Source organism: Scyliorhinus canicula, chromosome 1 (assembly GCF_902713615.1).
Source record: "Scyliorhinus canicula chromosome 1, sScyCan1.1, whole genome shotgun sequence".
In the NCBI taxonomy this organism is placed as follows: Eukaryota; Metazoa; Chordata; class Chondrichthyes; order Carcharhiniformes; family Scyliorhinidae; genus Scyliorhinus; species Scyliorhinus canicula.
The window spans coordinates 249,588,928-249,613,264 of record NC_052146.1 but is presented as its reverse complement, the minus strand read 5'-3'; the positions used below and the strand labels follow the sequence as shown (position 1 = coordinate 249,613,264).

Below are 24,337 nucleotides of genomic sequence, written 5' to 3'. Positions count from 1 at the left end.
TTGGTCTCATATCACAAATGGGCAAGGTGGGATTTAGAAATGAGCCAGGTGAGCTAAATGTTTCTCTTTGCGTCGTGCTCCTGCTCTCAAATTCCACAATTCTTTGATCCATTCCTTGCAACCGTCTTTATCCACCCACCCTTTCTTGTGAAAATGGATGACAATTTGCTCTCGAATATCACCATCAGCTTCAACTTTTGTGCCATCTGCCGTACAACAAGTAATTGGCGTGAACAGTGTCTTTGCGTGGCCAGTCACCTTGACAAGGGAGGGTTTCTCATTCGTATCTTGTAATGGTCTTGTTTTCGGACACGTTGCGTCCTTCAGTGTTTCATCTATATTTTCAACGCATGAAGTCCGCTGACAAACCAATGCAATTTGACGATTTTATCATCGAATCCAGGTGGCAAATGCTGTGAAATGTTTGTTTTCTAACAGAACTAAATTGCACCTTTTCATGAATCTGGAGAACCACTTGGTGCTCGCCTTGAAATCTGGAATACCATATTTCTTCACTTCACTGAGGGCCTGGTCAGATGCCGATGCTCATGAAACCATTCTGACCCTATTTTCCTCCTGTTTAAAATCGAGCTGCACGTATGTTATTTCTTCTTCTTCAAAGGCAGCTTCACAGATTGTGTGGAGCGCATTTGTCTCGTCAATTGACAGGACGATTGTTGCTAGAATTGGCAGAGGGAAAGCCTTTAATTTAATGAGCCTTATTAATTACCAGGAGGTAAGTTACAATCACAACGCAGTTTTGATCTCCGAAAAAGCAGGGTCGACTTTTTCATGAGGTATATGAAAAATTACATTATTTTGTCCAAAAGTCATGGGTTTGACTCTTAGGAGATCAGCTTTTTGCATGAATATACACGGTATTTGCAACTGTCAGTCATCGCCAAGACTAACCCATCAACTATTCCTTGTTTATGGAGTGGGGAGTATGGGACTGTACTCCAGCAACAGTAAATCCTGGAGTGGTTGGGGTATGCAAAAAGAAATGTAAAGAAAAAGGAAGGTTCGGGCGTCTGATTATTCATCACAAAATGATTATTTTTGTCCACATAGACGATCATTCATCAAAAAACCCACTAAACTTCATCATCTATTTTATTAAACATAACATGAACAAAATTTTGACATTAAGTATAGTGTGAAAATTTGATATTAATTTCCTTGCTAGTTTGCAATCTCCAAATATATACTCACTCTAAAACTTTCAATATCAAAGTTGAAAAATCACTGTACCTAAAATGAAGGTGAACCATTCTTTAAAAACTCACTTAATGTTCGTAGGAAATCTGTTTATTCCCTTGCAATACAAAAACATTGTGAAATTGTTTTTCAATACAAAAACATGAAATAAGACATTTATATACAAAGTAGGTCAAAACTCATCTTTAATGCTAAAGTGGGGCTGATCTTCAGGTTTAAAAGCTTTGTTGGGGCTGCCGTCGTTATTAAGAATCCGACGTGCTGTGTAGCCAACAATAGGATACTTGGTCTTGTACAAATCATTGAATACTTCATCAAGAGACTGCAGTTCATCTTCGGTGAGCCCAGTCTGTAAAGCAATGGAAAAGGGAAGGAAACATAGATCAAAAAAGCTGTATTATATGGTCTATATAGAGGGAACCCTGGAACTCCCTCCCTAGTAGCACTCCAGGTGTACCTACACCACACGGAGTATAGTGGTTCAAGTACGGAGCTCACCGCCACATTCTCAAGAGCAGTTAGGGATGGGCAATAAATGCTGGTTTAGCCGGTGATGCCCACATCCCACAACAAATAAAAACCATATAAATAATAAAGTTTCTAAGATATGAGGGCAGGCAATCCCATTCCAGATTTGCTGTAACTGAAAGATAATCATTACAAGTCAGAAATGCTAGATCGCACTCCATCATAAAGGCTGAAATTAAGGCTATGGGCAGGATTTAACGACCAACCCGCAGCGTGTTTTTCAGCAGTGGAGGCGGCCTGCCAGCGGGATTTTCTGATCCCGCCATTGTCAACGGGATTTCCCATTGAATGCATCCCTCGTCGCCGGGAAACAAGAGGTATTGCCGGGAAACCAGAGGACTGGAATATCCCGCTGGCGTGAACAACCGGTAAATTCTGCCCTACATCTTTTCATTTGGTATTCGTTATATCCTAAATCGCGGGAATAAAATATCTACAGAGGGAACACAGTTGACAGGTCTTAGTGGAAACTCGTGTGTTAGAGATTGTGGAGTGACTGGCTGATGAAATAGCACTGACATTTAAGAATTACTGTTAGAAATAACTTCTTTTGCACCATTTTCTTCATTTTTCTTTTCTTCCACACAGGATTTCAGCACGCAACCCAGGCTGCACTGAGAGCATGCTGCTTTGTCGGGTGTACCATCTGAATGAAAGGTACAGTGAAGTCCTGATTGCTTGCTCTGGCAGGCATAAAATATCCCGGGGTAATGTTTTATGGAAGATATCCTGGTCAACAACCCTTTTTCAGCCACGATCACCAAAAAAAAACAGTAGTTATTCAACTCCTTTACTTTTGGGACCAGAATGTGAACAAGCTATTTTGTTTGCTCATGTATTATGGAACTTTACACAAGCAGCTCATTCATTGCAAAAGACTTTGGGGCATTCTAAGAATACCATTTTTATGCCATTGCTTCAGGAGATCAAATTGACGGGGAAACAAAAGGAGGAGGAAGAGAAAAACACCTGGTCTCAAAGTAGTGAGAACAGGTAAGGATTCTATTCTATTTCTTCATAAGAAAGGGGAATACTGGATGGGGAAAGTTTGAGAAGGAAATTGAGGTAAATGAAGTTTGAGCTATGTACCTGGAAGCAGCTCGTATCACCACTTCCAGGTCATAGGTTACAGTATCATGCATGCATTAGGTGAATACATTCACCACAAACGGGTTAAAGTATAAAATACAGTGGACTCTGATCAAAATATTTCGCTGAATAAGCTTCCATAAGTCATATTTTTGGGATAATTATATGTTAAAGTAACACTGAATTATTAAGAGTTGAATATAGCTTGAATGAGTATTCAATAGCGTATTTTATACATTAAAATATTTATTTGATTTCACATTGATATGCATGCAAACTTGTGAGACACCTGGGTGGCCGTGTCCTCTTTGTTAAAAATGCTACGCCCCAACATTTAAATGGAGATTTGATTACAGAAATGTTGCTGTTCTGTTGGGAGTTTGCTACAAGGTGTGAAGTGGGATCTACAGCAGGTCAGTGGTCCTCAAACTGGGTTGGGGGTGGGTGGGCTCTATAGAGCACCCCACAGGAGCTTTGCAATACTGGACTAGGCTTACAGGTGGGAGACTGCCCAGTAAGTGAAGGCTGGATGTTGCATGAAAAGGCTTCAGCAACAATATTAAAAGGCATGAAGACAGGTTTGAAGCAAGTTTAACCATGTTATTGTAAAAGACGTCGCTTGAGTTTTTTTGAGATAAAGATCTTACAGCACCATCTAGGGGCTTGATAGACAGCAGCAAGTCGGGATTGTACATCTTTTTAAAAAATATATTTTATTCCGAACAATACAAAAGTTTCCACAATCATGAAAACACATGTAACCATATTACAGACAGTTTATCATTTTATATCTTTATAAATTAACAAATTTTACCTCCTTATTAACTGCTGGCGACAAACAGATCCCCGAAAACAGAGAAAGCGGCCTCCACCTAGAGTGGAATCCCTCCTCTGACCGCCTACGGGCAAATTTAAATGTTATCCATTTGCAGAAACTTTGCCATATCCACCGCCCACGCCAAGGCCCTTGGAGGCAACGCTGACCTCCATCTAAGTAGTATCCATCGGCAGGCAATCAGAGAGGTGAAGGACTCAACATCCGACCCCCTTCCCCTCCAGCACTTCTGGCAACTCTGATACTCCATAAATTGTCACCGGGCACGGCTCCAATCTCACCCCCACGATCATCAACAGAGTCTCATACACCGATGCCCAGAACTCAACCAGTTTGGAGCAGGACCAAAACGGATGCACTTTATTTGCCAGCCCCCGTAAGCATCTCTCGCACCTATTCTCCACATCCGGAAGAACCCACTTATAAGCACTCTAGTCATACGAGCCCTGTGAACCACTTTAAATTAAATCAGGCTCATCCTGGCACAGGAGGAGGTCGAGTTCATCTGATACAGTATTTCACTCCACGCCCCTACCCCCAGTGCCACACCCAGGTCCTCCTCCCACTTCCCTAAATTTGGCAGCGCTAGCCCCCCTAAACAACGTCCTCTCGGCAGGAAGGACCCCACTGCAGGAAGGCTCTTCAGGTTCTAGTGTCTTGGCTGCCCACACAGATGCTGAAATTAACTTATTCACCCTCATGAAGAATGCTTTGGAGAGCCTGAAGCAAGAACAAGTACCTCGGAAGAATGTTCATTTTTAAAGGACTGTGCTCTACCAGCCAAGCAAAGCGGGCATTCCACCTCTTCTGGTTCCCTCTCCACCAGGCTGGCCAAATTCAATTTGTGCATCGTGCCCCACTCATCTGAACACCAAGATACCTGGTGTTTTGACCAGCTTGAATGGCAATGTTTCCAAGCCTGTGCCCTTAACCAGGCACTTCACCGGGAAGACCTCTCTTGGCCACGTTATGCTTGTACCCAGAGAAGGATCCAAACTTTAACAACCCCATTGTCCTCCCCATACACGAGAGCTTGTTCGACATAACGGGACACCCTATACTCTCTAGCCTTGCTTTCAATGCCACTCCATTCCTTTAACAACCTAAATGTGATAGCCAGGGGTTCAACAGCTAACCATGACAATGGGCCTCCCTGTCTCATGCCCCTATGCAGCCGGAAGTATCCTGAGCTCCTTACATTCGCTGTAGGAGGTCTATATAACAATCCCACCCAGGACATAAACGTTGGCCCAAACCCAAACCTTCCCAGGACTCCACTCCATAGTCAACAGAAACAATTACTTCTGGCACCTTCCCTCCCAACGTGGTCATGACCACATTCAAGAGCCACCTAATGTTACTCAACAACTGGTGTCCCTTCACAAAGCCAGTCTGATTCTCAGAGACAACCTTCAGAACACACCCCTCCAGACACCTCACCAAGACCTTTGCTAGCACCTTCACATCAGCGTTCAACAAGGAGATTGGCCATCAAGACCCAAATTTCACCAGGTCCTTATCCTTCATTGCAATCATGGAGATGAACGCCTTCAGCAGCGTGCCCAGTAATTCCCCCTCCCCCCCCCCCCGCCCCCAATTAATGCCTGCAGCAGCGTGTCCAGCAATTCCCCCCACAATAACTAATCATTATATATCCCCAGTAGATGTGGTGCCAGTGAATCTGCAAATGGCTTATAAAATTCCACCGGAAAGCCGCCGGCCCCGTCGCCTTTCTCGATTGGATAGACCCAATGCACTCCATTATCGCCTGCAGTCATAATGGCTCCTCCAACCCCTGTCCCATCCCCCTCTTTACCAGTGGGAAGTCCAGCCCACCTGGCAGCACGATAGCATGGTGGTTAGCATAAATGCTTCACAGCTCCAGGATCCCAGGTTCGATTCCCGGCTGGGTCACTGTCTGTGTGGAGTCTGCACGTCCTCCCCCTGTGTGCGTGGGTTTCCTCCGGGTGCTCCGGTTTCCTCCCACAGTCCAAAGATGTGCGGGTTAGGTGGATTGGCCATGCTAAATTGCCCGTAGTGTCCTAATAAAAGTAAGGTTAAGGGGGGGGGTTGTTGGGTTACGGATATAGGGTGGATACGTGGGTTTGAGTAGGGTGATCATGGCTCGGCACAACATTGAGTGCTGTACTGTTCTATGTTCTATCTAAAAATTGTTCCATCTCAGAGTCTTCTGCCAGGGGCTCGGACCTGTACAGTCCCCAATAAAATGTCTCAAATGGTCCATGGGTCCTCCCCCCCCCCCCCCCCCCCCCCCCCCCATCCCATCCTCATGGGTTGATTTTCCTGGTCATCCACTCTGGCCTGCAACACTTTGTGCGCTTCCACCAGCATGGTTATCTCTGCTTCCAGAGACACGATCCGGTCGCTGTGGTCTGAGACCCCCCTTTTTCAGCTCCCAAATCATCACGCCCTGCAACGCTTCTACACCCTCTCCAAAGCACCGCGAAGAGGAGCCACTGCTCCCTCAATCATGCTGGACAGGCCCTCCTACATCTCCTACCGATGCTTCTTTTTTAAAATGTTTTTACATTTTATATATTGTACATTCAGTAAGGATAGATGCGTCGGTTACAATATAGACACAAGCCATCTTCCTCTGATCTGTGCTTTGTGGAATCCATCCTCCAACTATCGGATAGAAAACGCAGCTGAGCGGCGTGTGATTAGAGAAGCAAAGGCAAGGGCGTCAGCCCCCTTCCCCATGAATAGTTCTGGCTGCTCCGATACCCCGAAGACTGCCACTCTTGGGCACGGCTCCACGCTTGCCCCTGCAACCTTGGACATTGCCTCGAAGAAGGCTGTCCAAAATGCCTGGGGCATGCCCAGAACATGTGGGCTTGGTTGGTCGGGCCTCCCTGGCAGCATTCTCATTTATCCTCCACCTCTGGGAAGAACCTGTTCATTCGGGTTTCTGTCTTCAGGTGTGCTCTGTGCACCACTTTCAGCTGCACGAGGCTTAGCCTTGCACAGGAGGAGGTGGAGTTGGCCCTGCTCAATGCTTCACTACAGAGTCCCCACCCTATTTCCATCCCTTGCTCTTCCTCCCATTGTTCCCATGTCTCGCCCAGTGGGGAGCATGTCCTTTCTAATAGTCATCCTTACAGATCCCCATAGTTTCCTTCCCCAGATTGCAACTCCTCTGGCATTGTGATTCTCAGATTTCGGGTAAAGCTGTCGTCTCCTTGCAGAAACATTTTTGACCTGTAGATGTCGGAGTTTGTTTCCGTTTGGTAGTTCCAGTCTCTCTGTCAGTTCCTATAGGGTCACTCAAGTGTAAAAGTCTCTAACCATCAGTGTCCCCCGTCCTGTCTACACCTCTTAAAAAGGTGGTGTCTAGCATGGCTGGTGCAAACCTTTGGCTGCCGCAGATGAGTGCCATGGTGGACATTTCAGTCAGACTGAAGTGTTACCTCATCAGGTTCCAAGTTCTCCGGGTAGCTCCCACCGCTGGGCTGGTTGAGTGTTGTTGGCGGGGATGGGAGCGCTGCTGTGGCGAGGGTCCAGAGGGTCATTCCTATACAAGAGGTCTCCTCCATCCTCACCCATTTGGTGTCTGGCACCTTTACCCATCCCCCCCCACTTTGTCTGCCAGACTTGTCTGGTTCCATTGTCGATTCGTGTCCAGACGTAGGCAATCTGGATCCCCAGGTAGCAGTATTTGTTTTGGGCTAGTTTAAATGGAGTCCCTCCCCCAGCTCTGCCTCTCCTCCTCTCAGGTTCACAGGGAATACTTTGGTTTTGCCCAGGTCGAGTTTGTAGCCCGAGAAGGCTCCAAACTCTCCTCGGAGCTTCTTGATTTCATTCATGCTGCTTTGTGGGTTCGAGATGGAGAGGAGCAGGTCATTCACATAGAGCAAGACTCTCTCCTTTTGTAAAACACTGATGTGACGTGACCTCAACTGGAGCAATGTCCACATTGCACTTTAGGAAGAAAGGATATGAAGTCTTTAAAGAGGGTGAAGAAAAGATTCACGGAATGGTTCCAGGCAGGAGGGACTTTAGTTACATTAATAGATTCCTCAGAAGAAAGAAGGTTGAGAGGAGATTTGATTGGGATGTTCAAAAATATGAGGAGTTTAGGGTAGATAGTGAGAAACCTGTTTCCATTGGTCAGGGATCAAAGGAAACGGATATAAAAGAGATTGTCAAAAGTAGTGAGGAAAATGCATTTTTACATAGCAAGTGGTTAGGATCTAGAATGCGCTGCCTGAGAAGATGTTGGAAGCAGTTTCAATCGTAACTTTCAAAAGCGAATAGGATAAACACCAAAGAGAAAAAACATTGTAATGCTATGGGGAAAAGGGCAGTGGGACTAGGTAGTGTTCTTGCAGAGAGAGGCAACAGCTCTTCCGATTACACACACGTTTAATGTGGGTATTTCCACTAATTAGACGATGCAGTTATAAAAAGTGACACGGTGGCCTCAATCATATCATAATTTAAATCGATAACGATTCTTCCAAAGAATTATATGTATGGTAAATTCCAAATGATCCTTGCTACACATCCGAGTAGAATCCATCCTATTGTAATAAAAGTCAGAATGAGCACAAGTGAATGTCTGATTCAGGGAGGAAAGCTTACAGTGTCATACGTCAGGTCTTCAGATTCCAAGGACATCTTCGCTACAGCTCGAGTGGAGTCCTTTCCCACAAGTGCGTTGTATGGGGCACCTTTGCCATAAAATTCTAGATTAAAAAAACATAAACTTTAACTTACAATGTTATCTTTCTCTTCACTTCTTCATGAAGGCCCGTCTTTACCCTCAGGGTGTGGTGATCCTCAGGTTAAATCACCACCAACCAGCTCACCCCCTCGAGGGTAAAGCAACCTATGGTCATCTAGGACTATGTTGACTTTACCTTTCTTCATCAGCTGTGGAGGCAACACACTTAAAAGCTACTCCCACTCCTTTCAAATGCAGCACTCTCCCCTTCCCCTCCGAAGTAACTATTCACAGGGAGTCTGGGCAGATGGGAGGTTGTTACATGTATAATCATTTGGATATAGAGACAAGAGGATGGTGGATTTATTTGCTAAATTCTGTGGACAGAAAGAACCTCTTGAGGTGCTAGTGAGTTGATGGTAAAATGGGCAAAAATATGGCAGGCTGACGTTGAGATCCATAAAGGCAAGGTGGTGTATTCTGATGAAGAAAAAAAAGTGTTTTTTTTTTAAATGAGGGAAAACTAGGTGAGCTGAAGGAGCAAAGATTTCAAAGATCAGATGCAGAAGGCATTAAAATCAGTTTTCAAGTGGTTAAATCTGTTAAAAAACCTAAATAGTGTAGCAAATAATGGGCTGAATTCTCCACTACGCATGCCGGCAGCAAGAATTGCGATTGGGCAGAGTAGCGCACAATGCAAAAATCTCGATTTGCGGCAGGTGCCCATTCCACCTCCATGTGCCGCTCCCTTGCTGGAAGCATTATCGAAGCTTGCACCCCGCGCTAGTGGGTCCACGCAAATGTAGTCATTTGCATGGATTTAAATATTAGTGGGTTAAACACTTCTGCAATGCTCCACCCACGTGATGCTCCACCCACTGCAATGCTCAGCCCCTCTTCTTTAATTTTTCCAATTAAGGGACAATTTAGCATGACCAATCCAACCGCACTGCAAATCTTTAGGTGGTGGGGGGGTGAGACCCACACAGACACGGGTAGAATGTGCAGACTCCACATTGACAGTGACCGGGGGCAGAGATTGAACCTAGCTCCTTGGCGCTGTGAGGCACTGCGCCACCGTGCTGCTTCGCCCCTCTTAGGCAGACGTCTCACAGGCACGATTTGGTGCAAGTACGTACAAGCAGGGCCTGGGTACCATGGCTGTTAAGGGGAAGCAGGAGGCTAAGAAAAACTCAAATATTGTCGGGCTTGCAGTGTGGTTGCCTGGGCCAGGTCAGTAGCTGGAAATAAATTGGTGCTAGGTCTATGGACTCGGGGTGTCTCTTCGGGATTGGATTGGCCGGCTCAGACCACTATTGCTGCACTGTGTGTATTAAACGCACCCCTCTGGTGCTACTTACAGGTTGCTGGCTGCTCACACTGCTGACTATCCTGTGAAATGTTAAGAGAGCCTCTGGTGATGTGGCAGCCCACCAAGGGTGGCCCTCTGGAAACCCTCATACCTCAGCAGCATCAGCAAGGGGATGGGCATGGCCAAGCTCAATCAGTGGCCCACCAGCTGTTGGCATTCCTCAGAAGCACAACACCCCCCCTCCAAGGCAGTATGGTGGTGTAGCGATTAGCACTGCTGCCTCTTGGCACCGAGGAACTGGGTTCGATCCCAGCCTCGCGTCACTGCCCGTGTGGAGTTTGCACGTTCTCCTGTGTCAGTGTGGGTCTCACCCCCACAACCCAAAAATGTGCAGGGTAGGTGGATTGGCCACACTCAATTGTCCCTCAATTTCCCCTCGAGGGAGAGAGCTGATTGGCGGTGATTTACTAAGCAACAGGGGATTAGCAGAGCTCACCCCAAAGGGCACCCATACCATAACCTCTTGAACCGTCCCTGGAATACTGCCCCTCTCAGAGCAGAGGCCTCACCTGTGGCCCCCATCCCTTAGGATCACAAGTGTTTCCTCCTGATGAGTGGCAGCAGTGACTGCCTCTGCCATCCCCGCCCAGGCATTGTTCAGGAGGGCGGGCTCGAGTGTGCAGCCTACTCTGGGGAAGAGGGTGTCCCTATTCTCCTCATGGCATCAAGCAGTGGGTCCACCTCGGACTCCTGAAATCAGGGTGCAGGTCTCTTAAGCCATCCTTACGGCTGCAGCGAGTGTCCAGTAAGTGGAGCGCTTAAAAACAGCTCCAGCTGTCAGGCTCTTCAGCACTAATTTTGGTCCAGGGGTTATCACCCGCTGGGCCGGGAATTGCTTCCAATTCTCGCCGGCAGAGTGCCAGCTCTTTTGCAAGTCCTGAATTGTGGAACAAATAGCGCCCCCAATGGAAACGCGAATCTCACGCTATTCTGTCACTGAAGGGCTCGATTTAATGGCCATGCTGCATCTGAAAAGCAGCTCACCGCAGCACAGCATGGCCGATAAAAGCTGGAAGACCCGGCACCCGGAATCTACACAGCTTTGCAACACCTCACGAGATCTAATGCTATCTTGCAAGACATTGTGAAACAAATCCCGCCCATTGTGGGCACAATCACATTTTAGCATATCTACATATTAAAACGAGACAGCTAGTCTCACTTTTAATGTGCAGATTCTTGAGGCATCCGAGGAGTGGGATCAATCTACCTCGCCTCGGAGATCTCGGGCGAGCGTCGTTCTGTACTGGTCTCCACAAATGGGCACCATAGAACATTACAGCGCAGTACAGGCCCTTCAGCCCTCCATGTTGCGCCGACCTGTAAAACCACTCTAAAGCCCATCTACACTATTCCCTTATCGTCCATATGCCTATCCAATGACCATTTGAATGCGTTTAGTGTTAGCGAGTCCACTACTGTTGCAGGCAGGGCATTCCACGCCCTTACTACTCTCTGAGTAAAGAACCTACCTCTGACACCTGTTCTATATCTATCTCCCCTCAATTTAAAGCTATGTCCCCTCGTGCTGGACATCACCATCTGAGGAAAAAGGCTCTCAATGTCCACCCTATCTAATCCTCTGATCATCTTGTATGCCTCAATTAAGTCATCTCTTAATTTTCTTCCCTCTAACGAAAACAGCCTCAAGTCCTTCCGCCTTTCCTCGTAAGATCTTCCCTCCATACCAGGCAACATCCTTGTAAATCTCCTCTGTACCCTTTCCAATGCTTCCACATCCTTCCTATAATGCGGCGACCAGAACTGCAAGCAATACTCCAAATGCGGCCGCACCAGAGTTTTGTACAACTGCAACATGACCTCATGGCTCCGAAACTCAATTCCTCTACCAATAAAAGCTAACACACCGTACGCCTTCTTAACAACCCCATCAACCTGGGTGGCAACGTTCAGGGATCTATGGACATGGACACCGAGATCTCACTGCTCGTCCACACTACCAAGAATCTTACCATTAGCCCAGTACTCTGTCTTCCTGCTATTCCTTCCAAAATGAATCACCTCACACTTTTCTGCATTAAACTCCATTTGCCACCTGTCAGCCCAGCTCTGCAGCTTATCTATGTCCCTCTGTAACTTGTAACACCTTCTGCACTGTCCACAACTCCACCGACTTTAGTGTCATCTGCAAATTTACTCACCCACCCTTCTACACCCTCCTCCAGGTCATTTATAAAAATGACAAACAGCAGTGGCCCCAAAACAGATCCTTGTGGTACACCACTAGTAACTGGACACCAGTCTGAACATTTTCCATCAACCACCACCCTTTGTCTTCTATCAGCTAGCCAATTTCTGATCCAAACTGCTAAATCACCCTGAATCCCATGCCTCTGTATTTTCTGCAATAGCCTATCATGGGGAACCTTATCAAACGCTTTACTGAAGTCCATATACACCACATCAACTGCTTTACCCTCATCCACCTGTTTGGTCACCTTCTCGAACAACTCAATAAGGTTTGTGAGGCACGACCTACCCTTCACAAAACCATGTTGACTATCTCTAATCAAATTATTCCTTTCCAGATGATTATACATCCTATCTCTTATAAACCTTTCCAAGACTTTTCCCACAACAGAAGTAAGGCTCACTGGTCTATAGTTACCGGGGTTATCTCTACTCCCCTTCTTGAACAAGGGGACAACATTTGCTACCCTCCAGTCTTCTGGCACCATTCCTGTAGCCAAAGATGACTTAAAGATCAAAGCCAAAGGCTCAGCAATCTCCTCCCTAGCTTCCCAGAGAATCCTAGGATAAATCCCATCCGGCCTAGGGGACTTATCTATTTTCACTCTTTCCAAAATTGCTAACACCTCCTCCTTATGAACCTCAAGCCCTTCTAGTCTAGTTGCCTGTATCTCAGTATTCTCCTCGACAACATTGTCTTTTTCCTGTGTGAATACAGATGTAAAATACTCATTTAGCACCTCTCCTATCTCTCGGACTCCACGCACAACTTCCCACTACTGTCCTTAACTGGCCCTACTCTTACCCTAGTCATTCTTTTATTCCTGACATATCTATAGAAAGCTTTAGGATTATCCTTGATCCTACCTGCCAAATACTTCTCATGTCCCCTCCTGGCTCTTCTTAGCTCTCTCTTTAGAGCCTTCCTAGATAACTTGTAACTCTCAAGCGCCCTAACTGAACCATCATGTCTCATCTTTACATAAGCCTCCTTCTTCCTCTTGACAAGTGTTTCAACTGCTTTAGTAAACCATGGTTCCCTCGCTCGACCACTTCCTCCCTGCCTAACAGGTACATACTTATCAAGGACACGCAGTAGCTGTTCCTTGAACATGCTCCACATTTCCATTGTGCCAAACAGAACGGCACTCGTGGGGATCCCCCAGCAGATCGGAGGCCCCAAGGTGCATGTCCTTTGGCCAGGGTGGTACCCTGGCACTGATGCCACCTGGGCGCCAGCTTGGCACTGCCAAGGTAGCATGCCAGTTGGCAGAGACACTGCCAGGGTGCCTGGCTGGCATTTTATGAATGATGCGATCGGACCTGGAATGCCCTGCACAAGTGTTGGGGGGGGGGGGGGGTCAAGTAACTTCCCTAGTGCGTTGGGGCTTGTGGTGGCTGGAGGGTCACTTCGGGGATTGGGGCAGGCATTTTTTAAAATGGCATCCCGATCTCTCGCTACACTGAGTTCTGGTGACGGAGCTCCTCAGTGTATAAAACGGGGCTATGTGCGGCCTTGGCCTCATGTTCCTCATTGAGGCCCCTTATCAAATGTTAGTGGCATTTTATAGTCTTGTGTCCCGCCACTATGAATGCTGGGAAACACGCTCGCTATGGGACTTTGTTCCCATTTCGTTAAATCATGCCCCAACGGCATTGCCACGCCCGAAAAGCAGCTCACTGCGGCGCAGCGTGGCCACTGAAAGCTGGGAGACTCCGCTTCCGGGATGTACCCGGCTCTCAACTCCTCACGCGATTCAATGCAAACTTGAGACGTTGCAATGTGAATCCCATCCACAATGGGTGGGATCACTGTTTAGCAAATCTGCTCTAATGTGCAGATTCCTGAGGTACCCGAGGCTTTGGGACAAGCTTTACAGAGCTCGGGTGAGTGTTGTTCAGCACTGGTCGCCACAAACGGGGACCAGACGGAATGGCACTCGTGGGGGTCTCCCAAGGGACCGGAGCCCACCGCTGCATGTCCTTTGGACAGGGTGGTGCCCTGGCACTATTAGTGCCACCTGGGTTGCCAGCCTGGCACTGTCAGTTACATCCTAATTATAAATCGGTTGGAAAATGGAAACAGTCGCGATTAGCTTGCAACATAAGTCTGGCAACCAGCTATTCCTTTCAGTATGTAAATCTTTGCAGCTTATTCAATGCATTGCCTTTTAACGCGTGGAGGACAGATCGCATGCACTTCCAACTACGACAAGCAAATCAGACCGGCAGAGGGGTCAGCCGGAGCATAACCGACATGAAACTGTCTTCATGTTGAACTTTTCCATCCGAAAGTCTGGCTATGGGCCTATTAATAATTAAAGGAGGCAGTGAAACTGAAATGATGTGGGGTGGGGAAGGAATTTAGATCGGTTTTTACAACAATCAACACCTTTCAGGTCACCTTTTAGACTTTTAATTCCAGATTAATTTTTATTGAATTTAAATTTCACCATCTGCCATGGCAGGATTCAAACCCGTGTCCCCAGAGCATGACCCTGGGTCTCTGGATTACTGTACAGCGATAATACCACTACGCCACTGCATGCCCAGTAAGGTAATAACTCCATTGACCCGATTCTCAAATAAATATACCATTGACGTATGCACAAGACGACTTGCCATAAAAAAAAAGACTTGAAATATTGTGGCAACATAATGCAGGCCATCCAGCTTGCATCATTATAGTGGATAAAAATAGAAGTGGTTCATCCACAGGTCATCTAGTGTGCTCTGTCCAGTAAAAAAAAACAGACAAACACCGTAATGGTAGTTTGCAAGAATAGACGGGTCAAGGGTGAGTTTTTGAGCAATGTGTGATGATAGCAGTAGGTGAAAAATATTCAAGATATTCAAATATATTGTCAGCTAGGGTAGGGACCAGGAAGGGAAAGTGATTAGTGGGAATAGAATTGAGGGAGCAAGAGGTGGGATTCATGGATCCGATGATGAGCTGAAACAGAGCATGTGGGGAGACAGGAGAGCAAGTGGAGAAAGATGCAGATGATTCAAGCAGAGGCAAGAATGGGATCCGGAGGGAAGGTTTGGCATTGTGGAAAAGGGAAAGGAGCAAGGGCCAACCGAGTTCCTGTGCTGTATTGTTCTTTGGGGTTTTGGCGAAGGTTGGCATCATGACCGGTACAGGCTTGGAGGGCCAAAGGGCCTGTTCCAGTGCTGTATTGTTCTTTGAATGGATGGTCTCAATTTTAATGACAAAGAATTCCATGAGGCCCCTCACAATGATTGGAGTCAAGGGTGAAGAAGGACAGGAGCTCATGGAGACAGTTAATAGAGGAGCAAAGAAGCTGGGAGTAACCATGGGTGGCACGGTAGCACAGTGGTGAGCACTGTTGCTTCACAGCACTGGGGTCCCAGGTTCAATTCCGGCTTGGGTCACTCTCTGTGCAGAGTCTACATGTTCTCCCCGTGTCTGCGTGGGTTTCCTCCGGGTGCTCCGGTTTCCTCCCACAAATCCCAGAAAACGTGCTGTTAGATAATTTGAACATTCTGGATTCTCCCTCTGTGTACCCAAACAGGTGCCGGAATATGGGGCTATTCACAGTAACTTCATTGCAGTGTAAGCCTACTTGTGACAATAAAAGATTATTATTATTCCAGGAGGGAGCAGTGATGACAGACCAGGGCAAGGCCCAGAGGGCCTCGATGTAGCAGAGACAGATCTAACAATAAATGGCTCAAACCAGTTGTGAGCCAATAGCATTTCAGTCAGGAAGTGCTGTCATGGCCATAGCAGGAGGAATGGCCAGGGTGGGAGTAGATAAATGTTTTATTGGGCACCGAGATGCCAAAAGCAGAGGCGTGGTAGCAATTGATCAGATTTATATTTGTGGAAGAGATGCAACTTTAGGTCCCCAATAATTCTGTTTCCTGGGGGCTAACTATGGTAATTATTTTTCTCTGATGTAATAAGACAAAGAAGCAAAAGCTTCCTGGTTTAGTTGCTGTAGGAAGAAAAACTTAGATAGATTTCCCAAAATGTTATGTGAAGAGCTGCATTGCGAACAAGCTTTCAGGGATCTCCAGGAAAACATAACAATTTTGCAATCACTGGGAAATTTGGAGCTGGCATATGAAAGTTAACAATACGTCTTAGATAATTTTAGTCAGTGTTGTTTATTAAACCCATTACCATCTGAGGTTTACCCTCAGGCTTCAGTTGCAGATTTAACAACACACAACCTTTAATATCAGTACAGAAGGAAGAAAGGAGGTCACCATCTGGAAATAATCTTTACCTTTTCCCAGCGTGACATCAAACACAACTCCCTTAATTGCCATGTAGATGGGTTGACCTTCCTAAGAACACAAAAGAACGAATTAATGGCAGATTAGAGATTTATCAAATAGATTTTGGACTTTTTCTTTCTAAATTAATGAATAGCAATGCCAGTAATTATTGCCCCTCTCCAATGGCTCTTGAGAAGGTAATGACAAACTGCATTCTTGAACCTCTGCAGTCTATGTGGTGAAGGTCGGCCCACAATGCTATTAGGAAGGAAGTCCCAGGTTCTTGATTTAGTGAACGTGAATATAGTTCCAAGTTAAGATGGCATATTGCTTGGAGGGGAACTTGCAGTTGGTGGCGTTTCCAAATGCCTACTGTCTTTGTCCTTCTAGGTGGTAGAGGATATGGGTTTGGAAGAAGCCTGGAGCTGCTGCAGTGTATAGAAACATAGACAATAGGAGGAGTAGGCCCTTTAGCCCTTCATTATGATCATGGCTGATCAGTAAACTGTTCCCTCTCCCTCCCCCCATAACATGCTTTTTACCCTTTAGCCCCAAGAGCTATATTGAACTTCTTGAAAACCCAAAATGTTTTGGCCTCAACTGCTTTCTGTGGTAGAGAATTCCACAGGCTGACCACTCTCTGGGCGGTCTTCTCAGTCCTAAATGGTCTACCCAATATCCACAGACTGTGGCCCCTGGTTGTGGGCATCTTGCCATCGGGAACATCCTTCCTGCATCTACAGTCCTGTCAAATTTTATAAGTTTCAATGAGATCTTTCCTCATTCTTCTAAACTCCAGCATATACAATTCTAACCGATTCAATCTCTCCTTGTACGTCAGTCCCAGGAATCAGTCTGGTAAAAATTCAGCCCTTCATAGCAAGAACCTTCTTCCTCAGATAAGGAGACCAAAACTGTACTTGATATTCCAGGTGTGGATTCATCAAGGCCCTGCATAACTGCAGCAAGACATCCCTGCTCCTGTACTCGAATCCTCTCGCTAAGAAGGTGAATTTACCATTTGCCTTCTTCACCACCTGCTGCACCTGCATGCTTACTTGCAGCGGTGGTGTACAAGGACACCCAGGTCTCGTTGCACATTCCCCTCTCAATTTATAGCCATTCAAATAGCCTGCCTTCCTGTTTTTGCTACCAAAGTGGATAACCCCACATTTATCCACATTATACTGCATCTGCCCAAATCACACTGAAGCATTTCTGGATCCTCCACACAGTTCACCCTCTCACCCAGCTTTGTGTCATCTGTAAATATTCCATTAATATATTGGAAATGGCTGGGGTTCTAGCATTGATCCCTCTGGTTCCCCACAAGTTACTGCCTGCCACTAAAAAATACAGTTTATTTCTTCTCTTGGTTTCCATCCATCTCAATACATTACTTCCAAACCCAACCACTTCATTTTAAATGTTAATTTCTTATGTGCAACTTTGTCAAAAACAGTTTACCTTCTGTACCATCAGTGATATCACAGTGTGCCTTTGGCAGAGGGAGTAAGCATACAAGTTCATAAGATATAGCAGCAGAATTAGGCCATTCGGCTCCACCATTCTATCATGGCTAATAGGTTCCTCATCGGCTACCTACAATGTTACAAGCCAAGAGCTGGATTGCGAAATCAGCCAGAGCATCCCCTCCCTAGAACACATGACCTAGGAGCAAGAGTAGGTAATTTAGCCTCCCGATCCCAACACCCTCAATGTAATCATGGCTGATCCCATCCTAGCCTCAATTCCACCATCTTGCCCATTCTCCATAACCCTTCAGCCTATTACCAATTAAAAATCTGTCTAACTCCTCCTTAAATTTACTCACTGACCCTGCATCCACCGCACTTTAGGGTAGTAAATTCCACAGATTCACAACCCTTTGGATTATATAAGGCAGTGGCTGGGTTGTCAATCAAGTGAATTTGCATTGTCATGGATGGCACCAAGCTTCTTGAATGTTGTTGGAACAGTGTTCATCCAGGCACGTGGAGGGTAATCACCACACTCCCAACTTGCACCTTGTAAATGAAAGGCAGGCTTTGGGGAGTCAGGAATTAAACCAGCACCTGACCTGCTCTTGTAACCACTGTATACAAGTTTCTTGTTAATGCTGATCTCTAGGATGTAGATGATGGGGGAATTAAGTGATGGAAGCTCTGTTGAATCTGCTGGAGCAGAAATGATTAGCTTGCTATAACTGCAACCACTGTCCTTAGTATGTGTGTCTGGAGTATTGTGTACAGTTTTTGGTCTCCTTATCTGAGAAAGTATATACTTGCAATAGAGGAAGTGCAACTGAAGTTCACCAGACCTGGGAAGGCAAGATTGTCTGTTGAGGAGAGATTGAGGAAACTAGGTCTGTATTTTCTAGGGTTCTGAAGAAGGAGACAGGGCGTGAGAGAGTAGATGTGGATAGGTGGTTTCCTCTGGCTGGAAAGTCTAGGACCAGGGAACACTGTCAGAATAAGGGGCAGACCATTTAAGACAGATGAGGAGGAATTTCTTTACCCAGAAGGTGGTGAATCTTTGACGTTCCACAACTCTCGGAGGTAGAATGTTCCAATCAGTGAGCACAATTGTTTTTCAACTAAAGGGGCAATTTAGCGTGGCCAATTCACCTACCCTGCACATCTTTTGGTTGTGGGGTGAGACCCATGTACCTTGGTCCATGTGACAATAAACAAATCCAATCCAAATTGGCTACTTTTGCCATAAACTCACCCTATCTGCTGCTAGAATCCTTACCCATTCTGGTGATCTACACATTTCTGGCTGGGTTCCATCCTCCACCTAAACATCAACTCATACAAAGCTCTGGGCACATGTTTAATCATATGTGACCATCACCTCTTGCCTCACCTACTTTGGTTTCCTTTGTTCAATGTCTCATATTTGAAATTCTTAATCCACCCACGAACAAGACTTAGAGGGGAACATAAATTTGGCTCCACTATCTCACACTTGGCAATATGATTTTCTCCCGAAACACTCCCTTCCCTCCAAGCTGCCCCTTTGTTTTAGACCCTCTTTGATCAAACCGTGTCACACTAGTTATTAGCCCATGTTTTGGCTCTGCATCCATTTTCCTTACATATCTATGAAACACCTTGAATTTGTTTTAGGCTATAAGATATAGGTGCAGAATTAGGCCATTGGACCCAACGAGTCTGCTCGGTCATTCGATCATGGTTGATATGTTTCTCATCCCCCATCCTCCTGCCTTCTCCCCGTGACCCTTGATATTCAAGAACCTGCCTTCTCTCCATAACCCCTGATCCCCTTATTAAATCAAGAACCTATCTATCTCAAACACACTCAGTGACTTGGCCTCCAGAGCCTTCTGTGGTGGGCCCTAAACTGCTCACAATATTCTAAATGGGGTCTGACCACAGCCTTATACAGCCTCAACAGTACATCCCTGCTCTTGTATTCTAGCCCTCTCAACATGAATGCTAACATTCCATTTTCCTTCCTAGCTACCAACTGAACCTGCATGTTAACCCCAAGAGAATCCTGAACGTGGAAACTCAAGTCCCTTTGTGCTTCAGATTCCCAAAGCCTTTCGACATTTAGAAAATAGTGTATGCCTCTATTCTTCCTACCAAAGTGCATATCCTCCCACTTTTCCACATCCTAGCCTGTCCAAGTCCTTCTTCTACACTACCTGCCCCTCTACATGTTTTTTTTAAAAGCATTATTGTACAGAATCATTATACAGACACAAGTTGTTATTTATTTCAGATATATAGCTGGGAGAAAAGAATCCAGTTGCTGAGATTCAAAGTTAAAGCAATATTCCAACCAAATGTTTCTCTCTCAGTCTGAGCTTGGGGTAGTGGCCCAATGACATAGATGTTTTGTTATAATATGAAGAACTGGGGATAAATAGGTTACACCCAAACTAAAAATAATGTAATTAATATAATCACATTCATTATGCAATTAGTTCAATGGAAACAAAACATTGTCTAAAAGATTTAAACAATCAGGAGAGGGAAGTGGTGCTGTGACAATGTCATTGGACAAGTAACCCAGAGGCCCAGGCTAATGCTTTGAGGGGCATGGGTTCAAATCCCACCTTGGTACCTGGTGGAATTCAAATTCAATAAGAAATCTGGAATTAAAGACTGGCCTCCGTAACGGTGACCATGAAACCATTGTCAATTTTTGTAAAAGCCCATCTAGTTCACTAATATCCTTCAGGGCTTACCTGGTATGGCCTTCATATGACTCCAGGCCCACAGCAATGTGGTTGACTGTTAACTCTCCTTTGAAATGACCTGGCAAGCCACTCATTGCCCAAAATCTTATAAAGTCTCAAAGGAATTAAATGAGCCACCCGGCGCCAACCTAGGCACCGCAAATGGCAACAGCAAATTCAACCCACCAACCCTCCAAAAGCCTCTTTACTAACAACTGGGGTCTTTTGCTAAAATTGCGAATCAGAAATCGGCAAATCATAATTACAGACCATGCCCCAGACAACACCATCACCATCCCTGGGTACTGGCAGGACAGACCAAGAGGTGGTGGTTCAGTGGTATACTGTTTACCTGGGAGCCCTCAATTTGACTACAGGCCCAATGATCTCTCATTGCATCAACTAAAACATGGGTAAGGAAACCTCCTGATTGCCCTCCCACGGCTGACAAATCAGTACTCCTCCATGTTGAACACCAATTGGAAGAGTCTGGGTGGGGGAACTCCAATGCCCATTATCTAGAGTGGCTTGCAGCACAGCCACTGACCGAGCTGGCCAAATCCTAAAGCACACGGGGAAAACCTACTTGACTTTGTCCTCGCTAATTTACCTGTTACAGATGCGGCGATAGGATGGGGGGGGGGGGGGGGGGGGGGGGGGGCGCGGGCGTAGTGTGGTGCTCTTTCAGAGGGTTGGTGCAGACTCAGTGGACCAAATGACCTCCTCCTGCACTGTAGGAATTCTATCATTCTATGAGATGCATCTGTCCTCAGATAGTATTGGTAGGAGTGACCAACGCACAGTCCTTACACAGATGAAGTCCCAACTTCACATGGAGGATACAGTCGTGCTAGCCGGACATGGAGGGTATTGCTATTTTTTTTTAAACGTGCATGACCTCTCTGAAAAGAACAGTTAATCATCAAGATGGCTATCACAGGTCACCAGACATTTGCTAAAGTTCTGGATCTAAAAGTGGATTACATGAACATGTCTAGACAGCATCCTTGTGGAATATCACAACTGCCATGGTCAGGATTTACCTCAAAACAGCAAGGACAAATAAGGCTACAAATGAGTGTCTCCGGGGCTAGCAGGTAACAAAGGAGAACTCACAAAATTTACTATGCACAAGAGAAATGTTAAGGACTCCTATCTGTCTCTATTGTATGGTGATGGTCTCTCTTGACCATGGAGGTGGAAACGTCTTCATTAACAAGAGTAAACTATTGATAAGTTTTCCATCATGTATCAATGGTCAGTCATCACATGACCCAAACTCTTAATTTTTTTAAAGTCTTCTATTACTTGCTTCTCCAGCACAATACAGGAGTAACATCAGAAGGAACATCACTACTGAAATCTGGCTGTAGCATCTAGCTTTCTACAAAGCCACAAGGCTAATCAAGTTTTGAAGCCTCCTTGAAAGCCTGTTTCTGAAAGATCCAGAGTTTGCCTGAAAAGGAGGAACTGGTCCTCTGAAGACAAGTATTGCCATGGCTGTTTACTCAACTTGCTGTGTGTACATCACTCAGGAATAGAACTCAGCAATGGACACTTAAAAACATGGTGAACTGTAATTATTCTGTTTGGTTTAAACATTCATACTCCCATCTTTTACTATATCTTTCTTGTGTGTATGTAATGTGCATTATGTTTCCAGGAAGTGCAAGTATGAATAAATAATATTTCTTTTTTTGGAAAAAAATTATTTTTTATTACAAACTGTGGTATGATTAACATAGCTGCCTGCCATTGGTGCAGAACACCGGCTTACCATTGGCCCTGGTCGGTCATGTGCCTCTCCACCGATTGGTTGAGACCAGTCATGTGATGGCTCCCCAATTGGTCGAGAGGCTGAGTTAACCCCACCCCCAGGGCGGGGTATAAATACCCAGTACGCCCGGCGGTCGTCCATTTACTGTAGTCGACCGCAGGGCTAACATCTAGCTTATTAAAGCCTTACTTTTGTACAGCAACTCGTCTCGCGTTCAATTGATGGTTCATCACAAACATAACAGGTTACAGTAAACAAACATCAATAAATAATATTTCTAGTTCAAAATCTATGCAAGTCTGCAGCTCGTGACTTTGTACAAACTGACCACACACAAACTGGGGTTTGGAAGCACATCCCAACCTTACCCAAATTAAACGACGCTGATTACAGTCAGAAGGATTAGGGGGTTATCAGTCTCCCATCGGTAACAAGACAAAGTAGCCCACTTGATTGTCATTCCATTCACCACCAATTCACATGGGCAGCGGTGTGAACAATCTACACGATGTACTGCAGCGACACACCAAGACTCCTTTGGAAGCACCCAAGTTCATTCAAACCACACAACCTCTGCCACTTAGAAAGGCAGAGGCAATAGATGCATGGGAACTGCCCCTCCAAGCTAAACTACATCCTGACTATCTCGCCATTTCCTCAGTGTCATTGGGTCAAAATCCTGGTACTCGCAACTGAAGAGCACCATGGGTGCACGTAACCACATACAGTGGTTCAAGATAGTTCACCAACCACCTTCACAAGAACAATTAGGGATGGAGAAGTGCTGGCCTAGCCAATGATGCCCACATCTCATGAATAGATAAATTGGAAAAATGTCTGATTGCTCAGGTCACAGATGGATAGTATCGCCATAATCATATTTTCAAAAATGGTAAATTGGTGCCAGTTATATTTATTCACAATTCATCAACTTGAAAAAAACAATGATTACTGCGCTATCAACGAGATATGGTGCATAAAGATCAGGTTCCTTATTAATTAATAATGAGCGATTGAGAAATATTAGGGTGGGAATAGGCTAACTACAGGAAACATCACCAGCAAATGAATGGAATGACACAGCAATTTATCAGCTACTTCAGAACATATCCTTGAAAACTCTGAACAAATACCCAGCACAACGCGGCAAGTCACTTTCACAAACCTCTTCTCCGTTGTATTTGGCCAATTCGGTGTCTGTAAAGAGGCGGACAGCTGTCTGCAACGGAGGCGAATGTTTCAAGCTCACGTTTTCTGCAAGCAGCACGTTTAAACTGAGCACAGTGATCAAAACAACCCGGACACATCTCCCCGCTCCTGAAGCCGACATGTTCCCCCGGCAACAAGCCGCCCAACTCACCAGACCAGGAAATGGGTCCACAAACTGAGACCATTCCCGCTCCAGGACATCAGCTGTCATTCAATAAAAACAGCCAATAACAAGGCGATACCTAGTCCAATCAGCCAATATACAGTCTCCTTTCCAACAATCAGAACTCACACCTATCATTGCAACAACATTGCAGACAGCCAATAATAACCAGCCAACTGCTACAGTCAACCCATAATAACCAGCCGACTGCTACAGACAGCGAATAGTAAATACCCTGCAACTACAGACAGCCAATAGTAAATACCCTGCTACTACAGATAGCCCGTAGTAACCAGCCAGCCAATAGTAAACACCCTACTACTACAGACAGCCAATAGTAAATACCCTACTACTACAGACAGCCAATAGTAAATACCCTGCTACTACAGACAGCCAATAGTAAATACCCTACTACTACAGACAGCCAATAGTAAATACCCTACTACTACAGACAGCCAATAGTAAATACCCTACTACTACAGACAGCCAATAGTAAATACCCTACTACTACAGACAGCCAATAGTAAATACCCTGCTACTACAGATAGCCCGTAGTAACCAGCCAGCCAATAGTAAATACCCTACTACTACAGACAGCCAATAGTAAATACCCTGCTACTACAGATAGCCCGTAGTAACCAGCCAGCCAATAGTAAACACCCTACTACTACAGACAGCCAATAGTAAATACCCTACTACTACAGACAGCCAATAGTAAATACCCTGCTACTACAGACAGCCAATAGTAAATACCCTACTACTACAGACAGCCAATAGTAAATACCCTACT

The 24,337-nt window shown here is 45.5% G+C and overlaps 1 protein-coding gene and 1 long non-coding RNA gene across 4 annotated transcripts in view; one reads left to right on the top strand and one right to left on the bottom strand.

The window, feature by feature from the left end:
• The window catches only part of LOC119973293, a 144,176-nt gene extending 122,121 nt beyond the window's left edge, over positions 1-22,055 (top strand). Inside the window, exons 2-4 of the long non-coding RNA XR_005462271.1 lie at positions 2,335-2,403; positions 2,669-2,739; positions 21,719-22,055. This is a non-coding gene — a long non-coding RNA (uncharacterized LOC119973293). The remainder of the gene's footprint in view (positions 1-2,334; positions 2,404-2,668; positions 2,740-21,718) is intronic.
• nenf (neudesin neurotrophic factor) lies at positions 1,096-23,716 on the bottom strand. Of its 3 annotated transcripts, none has more exons than XM_038811079.1 (4): positions 23,536-23,716; positions 16,197-16,257; positions 8,276-8,379; positions 1,096-1,567 (listed from the first exon to the last, which is right to left on the bottom strand). In XM_038811079.1, the coding sequence occupies exons 1-4, from the start codon at positions 23,593-23,595 to the stop codon at positions 1,391-1,393; spliced, it is 402 nt and encodes a 133-aa protein (XP_038667007.1). In that variant the 5' UTR covers positions 23,596-23,716; the 3' UTR covers positions 1,096-1,390. The 3 variants fall into 3 exon arrangements, with proteins under 3 accessions (XP_038667007.1, XP_038666991.1, XP_038666998.1); XM_038811063.1 differs by having other exon boundaries at positions 23,341-23,567; XM_038811070.1 differs by lacking the exons at positions 16,197-16,257; positions 23,536-23,716 and adding an exon at positions 23,341-23,530.
• Between the last annotated feature and the right edge of the window lie 621 nt (positions 23,717-24,337).